General features: G+C 33.4%; 1 protein-coding gene across 6 annotated transcripts in view; it reads left to right on the plus strand.

Annotated features, from left to right (window-relative positions):
• LOC106874706 (uncharacterized) overlaps window positions 1-16,352 on the plus strand; it is a 780,999-nt gene that overhangs the window by 703,224 nt on the left and 61,423 nt on the right. For all 6 annotated transcript variants that reach the window (XR_008263925.1, XM_052967086.1, XM_052967087.1 and 3 more), the window contains one exon: window positions 11,418-11,563. Coding sequence is in view for 5 of the 6 variants with exons in the window: in XM_052967086.1 (XP_052823046.1) it covers window positions 11,418-11,563 (146 nt within the window). In the remaining variant the exon portion in view is untranslated. The remainder of the gene's footprint in view (window positions 1-11,417; window positions 11,564-16,352) is intronic.

Genomic DNA, 16,352 nt, shown 5'->3' on the forward strand with positions numbered 1-16,352 from the left:
TGGGTGTACTGTGAAATAGCAGAATTAGAGAAGAACATCGTCTGGATTTGTATTCTTTTGGCAGAGTTATTAAAATGAAGTAGCAGAATCCGAGTGAGCTAGTTTAAATAGGGGGAAGCATTGGAGAAACAACTGGTTATTGCAACAGAGAGAGAGAGATAGAGAGGGACCAGGGTTAGGCTGGTCAAGGATAGAACACAAGGGAGAAAAATATCCTTTTGGGATTTTAGGTAACATTATTTAATGAAACAGCAAATGCTGATAACAGTGAAATAGAATTGAAAACTCTTAGAATTTTTAGTCAGCCAATCTGTGACAAAATTAGAGAAATAAGTGATGATGTGACAAAATTGAATAAATGACACACACACACACACACACACACATATATATATATATACACACACACACACTCACCTATATATACGCACACACATAATATACACTCACACACACACACGCACACATACATACATATATAATGATTGCAATGAGTTATCGTTTCTCTTGAAGTCTTCCAATTTCAATAGCTGCTGCAAGAAGAAAAATGGTCTGCAGAGTGGGTAAATTAGATGGCCAACTTTCAAAGGAGGTAAAACTGGACATAATGGTTTGTGCATAGACTGTAGGATTGGAACCAGAACATATATATATATATAACAAGACAAAGAGAGACATTTGTGTTGAGAATACTTTAAATGAAGGTGGTAAAAGACTAACCAGCTTTAAGGAGCAAAGGCCATTGTAGTAGAATGAGAGAAATTGTATGTCTATGGGCTTAGGGTTGGAGTGTGTTGGCTAGAGATTTCTTGTCAATTATTTGAGTAGTTTTTCTTTGGATGTTGTTTAGAGTGCCTGTGTATAGCAGCAAAGCCATCTCAGATGGAGAGGATGGGTGGGTGTCAGACAGTCCTATATTGTGGCTATGACTTGAATTTTGTTGTGTATTAGTAGATGTTGTGAGTTGAAGTGTTTTCTGGCTCTGTCAGTTTTTGTGATACTGTATTTCCTAAACTGAATGCATTCACCAGGAGAGTTCCTAAGTAATGGCATTTGTTCTTTATACTCACTACAAGCATATTTGCTGGTATCTGGAAGGGTTAATCAATTATGCACACTTTAGATGGTATCTCAGGATGAGACTCTGACTGTATATTGTGTGCCAAATGTTCTGATATGTTGTATGAAGTAACAGAAAACATTTTTTAAAATCTATCTACTTTGATTTGCTCTCTTATATTGGTTTTGAATTTTTTATTCTGTGCATATGATCTTTGTAATGAGCAATATAAATCTGTTTAAAGGTAAGCCAATGTTTGTTTGTAACTTGGAGTCGGAATTACTGTAGTAACAACAATATATTTGCATTATGTATACTGGCTGTGTTTGGTGCTGTTGAATGAGACATGGAGGATATTCTCAAGAAAAATAAAGTAGTACAAGCCTGATGTAACATCTAGACTATGGGAGATGATGACTGTGGTGGTAAGGTTATTGAGGATTGAAGGTATCTATCAAGAAGTATGTATTTGATTAGGAGTAACGGTTAATGTAGAGAATGAATATGTGTGCAACATACTTGAACCCTGAAGTATACAAGAGTTTATAGATTGTGTACCAATCATTATGTTGGAGCATTCTAACAGGAATTTTCTTATTCAAAAGAGGAGTTTAGTTGAACTCTTGACTAGGCAACATTGCTAGGATGTTTTTGTATCAAATGCATTGTCAAAGATTCTGTTGATATCAAGAAACTGTTGGGGTGTGATTTAGGATAGACGTTTGGTAGATATAGCTCTGTGGAAACTGTACAGGTAGTTAGTCACAGATGAATGGAGGAGACCTTAGATAATACAGAAGGTGGTAGTTTATGACTGCTTCCATTATCTCTGTGGTGTTGGTAATGAAAATGATAGGCTAGTAATTGGTAAATTACATTAATGGGAATGAAGCATACAGCCATGTGTTCTAAATGAGAGTAGACACTTACAGAGAAAGGAGACTGTTGAAGAGTTAAGCAAGGTTAGAGGCCACTTCAGTAGAACACTGTTCATTAGAAAATGTAAGTGAACTTATTCAATTCCAATAACAGAAACAGTATTTGCTAGATAGCAAGCCTTTGATAAACTTTATATTCAACATGTTTATTTAAACAGCTAGAATGATGATTAACAAAAGTTGAACCTATGTTATTTCACTATATGTCCTATATATGTCCAGTCTGTAAAACTATGTTGGCTTGAACAACACAAAAATAGTAGAATCAACAACTAAGAATGTGGTTGATGAAGTAAACAGTAGCATCTGAGAAAACTAAAGATGCCTTGCATCAGGCGATAATGAGTATAAGCAGTTCTAAAGTGGAATAAAATTGGTTTTCCTTAAGGTAGAGGTAGATTCTTGAAATTTCAGAAAGGACCATTTTGTAATGTAGCAAAAGTAATCCAGCTGAGGCCATTCTGTCTTTTTTGGATGCATGTAGGACTACATTAGATAATGTGTCCTTTCCTTGTTTAAGACTGGCTGTGATTTAAGAGAGATGTGACTGCTATTTCTAGTAGGGTAAACAACCACATAAATGCCTTTTATTTGGCTGTTGTTGAAGATAAAATAACTGGACTTTTGGCTGGTAGGATTTTGGTTCAAATCTTACTGGAGATTTTAAGATGAGAAATACTGCTCAGTTTAGTAAAACTGAGCAATTGAGAGTGCAGCAGTGGGGTAAGAAACCCATCAGACATTTAGGCTGGGTAGACCGCCATTCGATAAGCTCAGCAGAGTTGTCAGCCTCACAAGTAATTATCGATAAAAATAATTAGGAGAAAACAGTTATTATATGGCAGAATGCAGGAGAAATAACTATGATTAGTCATGTTGAAAACATTAAAAGAAGAGATGGGCAGACTGAATAGGGGAATGCTATTATCAGATAGCCTATATTGATTAGGGATAGCAGTGTTCCAAGGAAACAGTGCAATGGGAGGGGGTTCTACTTTTTCAGATAATATTGGTCTACTTTTGAAAAAAATATCAACAAAAAGTACTGTTCAAATTTTTCATTTTGCTGAAAATATCAACAAAAAGTACTGTTCAAATTTCATGAAGTTATAAGATTTATTTCTGACAGGTATTTGAGGAATATTTGTTTAATTTATAGTAGGAGAAAACATTTTTTTCCTCAAGAAACTTTGTTTATAATTTACTTTTTATGCGTGGTTGTGTGGTAAGAAGCTTGCTTTCCAACTATATGGTTCTGGGTTCAGTTCCACTGCATGGCACCTTGGGCAAGTGTCTTCTGCTATAGCCTTGGGCTGACCAAAGCCTTGTGAGTGTATTTGGTTGACGGAAACTGAAAGGAGCCCGTTGAATGTATATATATATATATATATATATATATATATATATATGTATTTCTGTGTGTGTCTGTATTCGTCCCCACTATTGCTTGACAACTGATGCTTGTGTGTTTATGTCCCCATAACTTAGCAGTTCAGCAAAAGATACCGATAGAATAAGTACTTGGCTTACAAAGAATCAGTCCTGGGGCTGATTTATTCGACTAAAACCTTTTAAGGTGGTGCTCCAGCATGGCTGCAGTCATTTAGTATCTAAACAAGTAAAAGAATATCACCATCTGTGTATCAAACTAAATGTATCTACACTTTAGAAGGCAAAAGGCTGTAGAACTGTCTGAGATAAAATCTCTTCACAGAGATGGAATATATATTAGAGCGCAATGAGCATCATCACTTCAGTGATTCATGAGAGCAACAGTCAACAACTGGGATCAGTAACATCAACTAATCCCCTTCCCTAAAATTCAGGCCTTGTGCCAATATTAGAAAACAATTAACAAACTAGTAGAATTAAAAACACATCAGACAAAATGCTCAGCAGCATTTCCTCTGGCTCTTTACATTCTGAGTTCAAATTCTGCCAAGGTCAATTTTTGTCTTTCATCCTTTTAGGATCAATAAAATAAGTACCAGTTGAGTACTGGGTTGATGTAAGTGACTATCTCTTCCCCTAAAATTGCTGACTTTTTGCCAAAATTAGAAACAGTTATTATTTAACACAGTAAGTTTGGGTCGATAAAATAAAGTATCAGTTGAGTAATGGGACATTGTAATTGGTATGCTCCCTCCCCTAAAAATTGCAGGACTTGTGCTAGTATTTGAAGCAATTTAACCCTTTTGACACCAACTCAGCTGAAACCACCTTTGGTTCTGTAGTACAAATGTCTTGTTTGCAAAATTTCTGAATTAAAATCTTCCACCAGATCTTAATCATAATCTATGTTCGTAACACTAGTTATTTTACTAAATTCTTTGTTATATTTAAAATTAATTGCAAAAGACACACAGCATCTTGGCAGAAATATGGTAAAAAAAAGGGGTTAAAACAATGAGCTGGCAGAATAATTAGAACATTGGACAAAATGCTGAGCAGCATCTCTTCCAGTCCTTTGTGTTCTGAGTGCAAATCCTGCCGATGTCAATTGTCCTTTCCATCCTTTCAGGAGTAATAAAATAAAATGCCACTGGAGGAGCCAAATCAATTACACTGGAGTTAATATAATTGATTTGTCTCCTCCCCTCAAAATTGTTGACTTTGTACCAAAATTATTATTATTATTATTATTATTATTATTATTATTAGGGTGGTGAGCAGGCAAAATGCTTAGCAGTATTTCGTCTGCCATTACATTCTGAGTTCAAATTCTGCCAAAGTCAACTTTGTCTTTCATCCTTTTGGGGTCGATAAATTAAGTACTGGGGTCGATGTAATTGATTATTCCCCTCCCCAAAACTTCAGGCCTTGTGCCTATAGTAGAAAGGATTATTATTATTATTAATCATGGCAGTGACATTCTCATTTCAATCCTGTGTTATTAATATATTTGGGAGAAACATGAAAGTCACAACTCAGTACTTCACACCTCAGAAAAATGTCAAACTTCATAGCTGTTAATAACATTATTACAGCTGACAGAGTAAATAAGACTTTAGCTTATTGACAGGACACAGTTTGTATCTCACCAGCACTCACAGCACATGTAACTGCTTCATTTTCACTGGCCCATTTCTCCTAGCTGTAAACAGCTAATAGTATCAGGAGCATCATTTAATTGAGGCAAGCATACTGCTAAATATAAACCCTAAAGTTGCTTTAATTTGTTAGTATGGAAGGGCAGTCTCTGGACATCAATAGGGTTAATTATCTATTGCTGTAAAAAATATATTCCGTAATTAGTCATTTGATTCTAAATTGGCACAAGAAACAAATTCATAAAAAGATATGGTAATTTAAATTGACCTCGGTATGATTGGCTCTTATTTTATCAACTTTGGTGGGATAAAAAGCAATCTTGATTCTGGCTGGATTTGAACTCAGAAAATAGAGAATATAAAAACTAAACACTACAACTCCTTAGTTTGTTGCTCTACCACTTCACTACATTCGTTGTTATGATTATCATTATTATTAAGGTGGTGAGCTGGCAGAACCGTTTGCATACTGGGCAAAATGCTTAGCGGTATTTCGACCATCTTTGCGATCTGAGTTTATATTCTGCTGAGGTCAATTTTGCCTTTCATCCTTTCAGGGTCGATAAATTAAGTACCGGTTAAATACTGGGATCGATGTAATTGACTACCTCGCCTACAATTTCTGGCCTTGTTCCTATAGTAGAAAGAATTATCATTATAAGGTGGTGAGCTGGCAAAATGTTTAGATGTATTTCACCCATCACTATGGGGTCGATGTAATCAACTAGTCCCTGCCCTACTTCCAAATTTCAGGCCTTGTGCCTTTAGTAGAAAGGGTTATTATTATTATTGATGCTATTGTTAGGACGGTAAATTGGTAGAAATAGGAAACCAGGCTAAATATATAACAGTATTTGCACTGCTCTTTCTAGGCTCTGGGTTCAAATTCAGAGTTTATAAAATAAACACCTGTAGCTTACTGGGTTTGATTCAATCAGCAGTATTCTATGTTTTCAATAATTGAGTTAGTTTTGTATAAAAAGTCATTCTAGTTGTTGTTGCAAATTATGCCCTAATTTATCGAATGTCACAAACATTAGGTAAATCTCTTAATCTTGTTTCTGTTCTCATCTCTTTCTTGCTTTTGATTAAAGTAGGATCTCTTATCACTGAGCAAATAGTTTACACATTTCTTTAATGATGTAAGAGTTTTTCTTTTGCACCAGTTGTACATTCTTACACTACTCACAGGTTAATCTTATCTTGCTCTAAATTCTATTATTAGAAAATCATTCCTTCTGCTCTTGATATTTTGTTTATACTTCATTTAGTCTTTAGAAGGAAGGTGGCAATTCTTGCAACTTTCTAACAATCCAATTATAGATACAATCTGGTCTTTATCATCTGATATATAATAGCCAAAACTCACTTCTGTTTGTTAAAAGAGTGAAGAGGAAAATGGAGATTTGGTAATTTTGTTGATGCTTTTCTGTTGTACTGTCAACCAAAATGTTTTCCTGAGATACTCTGTCGGAAAACAAATTAGACCATTCCACTTGACAAAATATATCATTTAGACTTTTCTTTAAGTGGAAGGTTACTTCTCTGCATTTGAATTATCAGTTTTGGCCAGCTGTTATTTATGTCTAAATTATTATATAGAACTACCACCCATGGAAATGTTGATTGTATTTTTCACAAGATTTTTATTTAGTAGTTATTTACAATATCTTGTATAAGAATAAGAAGTGAAATGGTTATGTCTTTACAGGATATTGAGAAATGAGAAAATTTACCTTAACTGTAAATGTTTTGTTTTACAAGCCTGCAAGGAAGCCTTTGTATAGTTACTTGACCCTCTAAAAATAGCAACCAAATCTCCCTTAAATCACATTCTGACTTAAGAAAAGGAAGGTTCATATAAAAGTAGTTACAGATATATGAGCTCTAAATAACCTGGAATGGTCATGGTTTGGATACCTTTGGTCAATACATCTACTGGATTAGAGTTGATCTGAAGCTAAATAACATTTGTTTTTAAAATCAAGGTTATTTTATGTGCAAAAACAGACATTTGTACATAGATCTCATGTATGATGTTGTACACATGAGTTAATTAATTTGCTAATGATCTCCTTTTGTAATTTAGCAATATAGTTTCTTGTTAGTAAGTCTGGAGCATTAGACATCATACTAGTATTTCTGTCATGGCAGTTGATCTATGGTAAATATAACATAATGAATAATTATTATTTGTCCGCTTTCAGTTTTATCTGGCTACTGGCTAAATTTAGCAGAGTTTAATACTTCGAAAATAACCTTCCTTCTATTAATGTAAACTAACTATCATGTATCCTTATTATTTTATCATTCATTTTTATATTCATGCATTACATGAATATATCTGCAATAAATATCATATCATGCATTTCAAGTTTGCATCATCTCACTTAGGAAGCCCAATGTTTTCAGGTCTTACTTAACCACTTCTTCCCAATATGACATCAGGTTATACTTTTACATTTGGTATTTTTCGCCATCAAATCACATCTTGTTACCAAGCCTCTGTAGTGCTGGTACCATAATAAATATGGACAGTCCATTCCATAAGAGCAGATAAAACTGGTACATTGAATACATCCAGTCAACTCAGTCCTGATAGTTTGTATTAGGAAAGATTTTCATAACTTTTGGTTTACAATCTAAACAATCCAGACATACACATATCTAATATGTACTAGTGTATCTAGTGCATATTAGATTTTTAATAAGTAAATTTTTTAAAGCCTACAATTTACTTGTAAAAAATATTTTAATATAAAGTATGACTCATTGCAGAATTAGTCCTACAAATATCTGTCCTAAACAATAATACAATGTGGCAAAAGTTGTTACTTTTACTATCAATTTATGGGCGAAGAAGTATGGTCTTTAAATATAGCTCAGAAAACATTTCAATGTATTCATTCCTCATTTTTTTTGGGTTTTTTTTTGTTAGTTTGCAAAGGAATTAGTTGAGATTGAAGTTTAAAAGTTATTCACAAGTTACTGAGTTCTTATTTCCTGAGTAACAAAACTATAATAATTTTTTTTAAGGATTTTCTTTGCCATTTTCACCAGTTTTGTACTAACTGCAGCTATGTCAAATGATAAATGATATGCCAGCTGATTATTGCTTGTCATTGGGTATACTTAACAAACCAAAGTATTTATTTCCAAATATTTTTAGTGGATATGTAACATAATTCTGTTTCCACAATACTTAGTAGTGTAGTCACTATTTATAACAAGTTATACCTTAGTTGTTTTTTTTTTTGGTGTGTGTGTGTAGTGGAGGGTCACTTATTTTTTTGTGCATTATCTTTTACTTGTTTCAGTCATTAGACTGTTGCCATGCTGGGGCACCACCTTGAAGTTTTTAGTCAAATGAATCAACCCCAGTACTTAATTTTTTTAAAGCCTAGTACTTATTCTATCGGTCTCTTTGGCTAAACTGCTAAGTTATAGGGTTGTAAACAAACCAACACTGGTGGTCAAGTGATGGTGGGAGACACACACATATGATGCTGGCTTCTTTCCGTCCCTGTCTTCCAAATCCACCCATAAGGCTTTGGTCAGCCTGAGGCTATAGTAGAAGACACTTGCCCAAGATGTCACATTGTGGGACTGAACCCAGAATCATGTGGTTGGGAAGCAAACTTCTTATCACAAAGTCATATGGATGGATTTTTTTCAATCTTTAGTTACTAAAATTATTGGTTTTCTTGGAATTGTGACATCGCTGGAGTAAAATGTATGTGCAAAATGATATTGGAAAACTTGCTCAGTGATGCTGAAATGAAAGAAGCATGGAAATTGTTGTCGAATTATTGTTGAATAAGGAGAATCCATAGGAAAGAGATGGCCTGTCTTGAGAAATTTAATGGAAAACACATGCTAAACAAAAACCATATAAATTGTGCAATGCCCTTCATCATCTATACCAGTGAACTGTACTTTTTAGGTTCATATTTATAGTTCAGTAAATGGACCAGTGTGAGCCTTTTCTAGACAGTGCCATAGAAGTGATGTAAATATCTTTCAACTGGTGAACTTATATCAATTCAGCCAGTTGCATGCAGCTCTCTGCTTTAAGTCTTTCAGTATCAACCTGCCTGAGACTATTGTCCATTACAGTTTCAAATATGTTCCAAAAACCAACTTAATAATGGAAAAAATTATTTTACTAAAATCTCTTCAAATTTTTGGTTATTTTAAAACTTATTTGCAGTATAGACAATATATTTTAATTGAAATATATTCGTGAAAAGGTTAATCAACCAAAATAGGGTATTATATTAGTTACATTCTCTGTGTTATTTATAGCAATGAAATATTCATTGTAAGCAAAGGTTTAAGTTTCTAAATTCTTCCAACCTTTGAAAATATTGGCAATAATATGTAAAATTATGAAGATGACATTCTTAGCCCTTATTGTGTTCCAATAGTAATAGTAGGTATTTCTTGAAACAGTGTTAGACAGAATGAGCTCTAATGAATCATTTAATAGCGAAAAGTCTGTAATTGCTAAATTAACTAAAGCAATCTCGTCTACTGGAAGTTAATAATGTGTTTGTGCATGTAAATGTGATTGTGTTTTGAGCTTAATGTAAAGTGGTGTTACTTTTTGAGAAAATGTAATAATTACAGTCTGAACACTGTATTTTTGTATTTCTCTGAAATTTCCTGAAAGACAATGAAACATTAATTTTCTAATTATTTTATGTTGGAAGAAAAAAAAAAAAATCACATACTCATTCTCTTTCACATCCCCACTTTTCGTTTCCTCCCTTCTCTCTCTCTCTTTCTCAACAGCTCACTTCTCATATAGATATATTTCTTTTCTCTCTCTCACATATAAATCCTTTCTCAGTGTCTTTCCTCTTTCCATTTCCTGTTTCAGGCTCACACTTTCTTTCCTTGATATGCTTATTCTCACTTCCCTCTCTTGTTTTCAAAACACACACACACACACACACATTCATCCTTGCATGCACTTTAAAACCAAGCCGGTTGTTTTGTAATACCTCTTTAACATAAAGTAGTGATGTTTGTAAATAAGTTAAGACGGATATAAGGGAGTGTGACATTCTTAATAGACGTTGCAGCCAAAATTAAAACAATGGAGTATTCGTTAATGCTCGCAGTTTTTTTCTTAAGCCCAGTTGATAGAATGGGAACCTGGAATTGTTTTCAGTGTAGTAGTTTTATATTGAAGACATTCGTATAAATATTAACTACCTCTGCTCTTTAGGACATGTTTTTAGTATCAGTGTAAGTCTTTATTTCCATCCATGATGTTAGGCCAAAGTCTGCTTTCGGTCAGTTACTAAATCTGCTCAATACTGATGGATTTGGGTTGACATATAAAGTATTGTGAGTGTAACATTCTATTTGAATATTACCTTTAATGCCAAGCTAATTGTTTTAATAATGGCTGCAATACCAAAGACTCATGGTGCTTTGTGGCGACGTCTCTTTGTTCGAAAGTCTACAGGTAAAAAACTATTATTTCACTATTTGTCTCTTAGATATTGTTGTATGAAAGTATTTTTTTGTTATTATCCTTCTATCATTTCTCTGGCTGTAACTATTAAAGAAAGTAATTGATGCTGTATTTTTTAATCTCAATAGAATTTCAGTCAATTCTAACAAAGATCTTACGGTTAATTTTTCTTCTAGATCTCTAAGTTGCTAACAAATCAGTATATCATTATCAAAGCCATTTCCTGAACATTAAAGTATGTGAGCCCTCCTTTTGGCAGTTAAAATAATTATGGACTTGCATTTTGTCTTACAATGCATGTATTAGAAGAAAACAACATGAAACTAATGCTTATGGTTTCACAATAAAGGGTATCTTACTAAATCTCCCAGCCCACTTCAGACATTCATAATATTTTTTCTAAATCTAAAATACTTTAATCAGATTATCATGAGCAACTAATATTCTATTTATTATATGATATAAAACTCTTAGTCTATTTGTTATAAAATATAATCACTATAACTGTTTCCTGGTGAAAGGAATCAACTTCATCTCCAACAGTTCTGGATTATTTATACATCCTATTTTCTTCAGTTGGTATTGGCATGTGTTGTTTAGACAGTGTATATTATCTATAGTTAGACATGCATATAGTGTGTATTTCTAAGACAGTGCTGTTCAATTCAACTTTATCTAGAAAACATCCTTAAACATGCCTTATAAAGTACACTGTTATATTGGAAATGAAAGTTTGTGGGTTTGTTTTACATTTTTAAAAATATTATTATTCTGTTTTGGGACATTAATCTGTCTGTGTGCATTTTTGTGGTGTTTTATACTCTCCAATGTGTATAATTCATTAAGGTAATAACTAAATACGTTGATTTTTCTTGTGATTTCAGGAAGTGATCCACTTTCTGACTTGCTCTCTCAGCACTCAACAAATGACGATTCTTCAGACGAATCAGAAGTCTCAATGGATTACAGTTTACCAGACAAGTGTCACAGCACCCGAACGTCACAGTTGGGGCTGGCTCCACTGGATGAGGTAATTAATATATTTACACTAAATAACTCTACTAATTGCATACACTGTAAAACCCTGTTTTCAATTAGGATGCCATAGTAGTTATGCAGGTTATTTCCGACTATATTTTGGGTTGTTGTAACAGCTTAAAAATGTTTTAACTATTATCTTGGTTGACTTTTCCTTTCATCTTTTTGATAAGTACCAGTTGTGAGCACTGGTTTTGATGTAGTCGACTAGCCCCTCCCCACAAAAGTTTCAAGCCTTGTGTTTATTGTAGAAAGAATTATCTTGGAACATGGGTGAAATGAGAATTAACTTTTAAAGGTTTTAAATGGAAATTGATTAGAGATGCTAACAAATACAATATATTATTTCAGAGTGATGTATTAATGATTGAAAAAAACTAAATGCGTATAAAAAAAATAGTGAAATTTTCAAATCTCTTTTGGGTTTTTAAAAATTTTTTATGTATCTATAAATTTTCCCCTTTTCTATAAAAAATGGTTTGCAAACTTGAGTTTACAAAGAAAAGTATATTTTATGTGAATATCTATAATTGAAGAGTTGCATTTGGAGCCTTATGAAGAAGCTTTTCAGTCTGAAGGATGAACAGCTTATATATATATATATATATATATATATATATATATATATATGTAAATTTATGAAGAAAGTGTTGTTGGGTACAGCTAATCAGTGATTTGCTACAGGTTAAACACTCCTTTGTTTGAAATATATTAGTGTTTAAGTAAGAAGATGCAATTGACAGGGAAGCTCAATATGGTGATATTGCTAAATCATAAACCCTAACACTCACTTGCAAGTGAGTATGACTTGGTAGCATTTACTATGCTTTTACTAATTGTTTTAGGTGAACATATTGTCCCACTTGACTATATGTCTGCCTGTTTTCTATTCTGTGAGCTCCCTTTATTGGAATATTTGTTGTACTTTCCCCAAATCAATCAATCAGTATAATCACGCTATTGATAAAGCAAAGGCACTGTTTGTTATGGTATGGTTGGGTGTCACAAAGGGTCAGTAACTGCTCAAGCTTACTGACTCTGAAAATTTAGTTTAAAGTGCTGAATGATAGTATTTTATACTATGCTATTATTTATAAAGTCTTGAGAACAACTTGCTGGAAGAAACTGTTCTTATTTATATCGACACTATAATTGCTGTATAGTAATTTCATAGGAAATGTCTCATATGTTAACAAGTGCTGTAGGTTTTTTGAAAACAGGATGTGTGCTTTCATGAGTGAAGGTCATGATAAAACTGTTCAGAGTATCCTTACTACAACTGAATTTTATATATTCAAATTAAATTTAAAAGGAAAATGATTATTTAAATACTAAGACAGAGAGAGAGAGAGAGATAATGGTTTATGATGTGGGCAAAATGTGAAAGGAGATTTTGATCAAAAAACAAAAATACTTTTAATAAGTACAGTGACGATGTTGATGTTATTGATATCATTATATAAGTTAGTTGTTTCGACAAATTATCAGCACATCTGGAACTTAATTATGTAAAGTTTGACGTGTGTGCATGTATGAATGTGTGTTTGTATTTACATAGATATTCCAAGGTGACTGTACTATCAATATAAAGTTACACCAACGGTAAATGCTCAGTTGTTATTTTCAAAATTGCTTTAAAGTAATCACTTTCACATTTATACATGTACATATGGTGTAAACCCACACATATACATACTCACACATCTGTCTGTTCTGTTGGCACTCCGTCACTTACGACGTCGAGGGTTCCAGTTGATCCGATCAACAGAACAGCCTGCTCATGAAATTAACATGCATGTGGCTGAGCACTCCACAGACACGTGTACCCTTAACGTAGTTCTCGGGGATATTCAGCGTGACACAGTGTGACAAGGCTGGCCCTTTGAAATACAGGTACAACAGAAACAGGAAGAAAGAGTGAGAGAAAGTTGTGGTGAAAGAGTACAGCAGGGTTCGTCACCATCCCCTGCCGGAGCCTTGTGGTGCTTTAGGTGTTTTCGCTCAATAAACACTCACAACGCCCTGTCTGGGAATCGAAACCGCGATCCTATGACTGCAAGTCTGCTGCCCTAACCACTGGGCCATTGCGCCTCCTATACTCACACATATGATATTGAGAAAGGCAAGAAACTGTGCAATTCAAATTTAAAACAGATATTTTCTTGTCATCATAAATGCAGTAATCCATCGATTACTATTGTTCACAGAAATTATGAACTAAAAAAGTAAAAGTATGACAAAATAATATTAGAGTTTACCATATAATAATGTTCATGTCTGTAGTCTAATATCCATTGTAACTCATTTATTAAACATGTGTTCTACTGGATAAAATAATTAATGAAGGTTTTAATTTCTACTGAATAAGATGAAGTGAGTTACCAAAAAAGTATCAGAATTTGTAAGCCATATTTTACTTATATGGCAATAAGATAAGAAAAGCATTCAGTTATAGAACCCATGGCAGAGCAGACGGTGAAATGTGATGCAGTCCTTTGGCCAATCGGATCCTGTCAAACCATCCAACCCATGCCAGCATGGAACATCAGCATCAAATGATGATGCTAATGATAATTTTTTTTGGCTGCTTAAGACATTAATGAAGCAACACCATGTGTTGATTTGCTGCAATTTTATGAGAAAAGTTTAAAAGGTTTTTTTACTTTCTTTCTCATAATTCATATAAAGAACAACTCAAAGTCTGTAACACTTGTATTATTTTGCATGGATAGTTTTGTCTTTGTTAAATAACTAAATAATTGTTGACATTTATTAATTTTGTCTTTAAATATTTTTCAAATTTTTGATATATTGTTAACATTTTGAAGCAGTATCTCTGCAAGACATCTAAGAAGATGAAAAGATGAAATAGCCTGGAGAGAAAAGCTTACATGTCATGATTAAGTATACAAAATGGTCTATAAATGGTTTTACCATTTACAATTATGTGTTCTTGTATTTACACACATATGGCTATATGGTTAAGAAGTTCACTTCCCAGCTGCATACTTTCAAGTTCAATTCCACTGTTTTGCACCTTCAAGTACTCCTGTGTATCATAGCTTGGGCTGATCAAAGCCTTGTGAGTTCATGCCAAATACCTTGTGGGATTTGGCTTCATGGAAACTGAAAAAAAGCCTGTCTTAGGTGTGTTTGTTCACATTTGAATTTCTCTGAAGATCAGTAAATTACAAGCAGTGAAGTTTGTTGTCTTATCAGTTATCAACAAAACCTCCACTGGCTTTGTACCTTCAGAGACATAATAAGAGATCCTTCTGTTGAAAAACAAGTAAGGATTAGCAATCGGAAGGGCATCTTGTTGTACATGTCTTAATGTGTTCATCTAACCCATGCAAGCATGGAAAAATAGACATAAAAGCAAATATGTGCATGTGTTGTGGTAAAACCATTTATTATAAGCCTGCCCTAGACCTTAAAATGTCAAAGTTGTTGCTCTCTGAAATAATATACAAGGCACTAGAACAGTAGAGTCAATCGGTGAAATAAATGTTCTAGTCCCTGGCTTGCATAAGGCTTTCACATTTAATTTCAGAGAATATGAATCAAAATGTTGTGTCAACAGCACATCTATGATGAGTAAAACACAAACATCATTAGAAACTCAACTTGGCAAAATATAGCTGAGAGTAATTAAAATTTCTGATAGATAAGCAGAGAAATGTTTTAAGAATTAATGTATTTTAGAAAGTTTTGTGATGGAGCAACTTTTCTGTAAACCATTTTTATAAGCAGTTACATAAATCCATAGAAAGATACTATATGTATAGATAGCTGTTTTTTCATAATTCATTTGTATTTTAAAACAATGTTTCATATCAAACTGAGCTGGAAAATATTAATTTACATGAATTTTTAAAATTCTGTTTTCTACATGGTTTAAGTTAGCTATTGATTTTAAACCCTTTTATAATGTTCTGTAGTTGATATAATCCAATTTAATTTTTGACTTGTTTTATTGTTTCATTGCTAAAAGTGAGCTGAGATGGCAGAGTATTAGACTTAATGTCTTACTGTTTATTAGATTTCACTTCTATTTTGACTTCAAATCTTGTTGCAAGTAACTTTGTCATTCATCCCACTCAGTTTCTGAAATATGCATACCAGTATTACTCTGGTGAGTCAATCAATCATACTTATATTGTATACATATTAGTCTGGTGACTAGCCAGAAGTCATTATCTCCATCTCTCTCTCACTCTCTAACTCACACATATATATGTATGTGTAAGTATATGAATCCACATACGTACAATTTTAATATATCATCACCATCATTTTTACACCCTTTCCTATGCCATATTGGGCTGGGCAGATTGTCACAATCCATGTTAGTTTTTATTCAGTTACTGTCCCCTTAGACTGATAGCTTGTGATATAGCTTGCCAAGTCCATTCCTTGTTCATATATTTCATTTTTGGTTTAGTTTCTATGGCTGGATGCCCTTCTTATCACTAACCAGCCACTTTATTGTGTATTGGGTCCATTTTATTGTGCCATTGTCATTAGAAAGATTGTTCCGTCTATTGGTTCTTATTTGGATATATTATCATCAAAGACTGATAATTTGTACCACTGTTCACAGCCCTTTGCATCGATACAACATCCACTGCAATCCTTTATCTTGCCTTGCCACCCATCTCACTTTTTTTTGTCTCACCTCACCACTCACTGTAGTCCTTTTTCTTGTCAAGTCAATTACCACAATCCAAGGATTGTGTATATGTGTATATATATATATATATATATATATATATATATAT

The sequence above is a fragment of the Octopus bimaculoides genome, chromosome 4, assembly GCF_001194135.2.
Source record: "Octopus bimaculoides isolate UCB-OBI-ISO-001 chromosome 4, ASM119413v2, whole genome shotgun sequence".
Classification (NCBI taxonomy): Eukaryota; Metazoa; Mollusca; class Cephalopoda; order Octopoda; family Octopodidae; genus Octopus; species Octopus bimaculoides.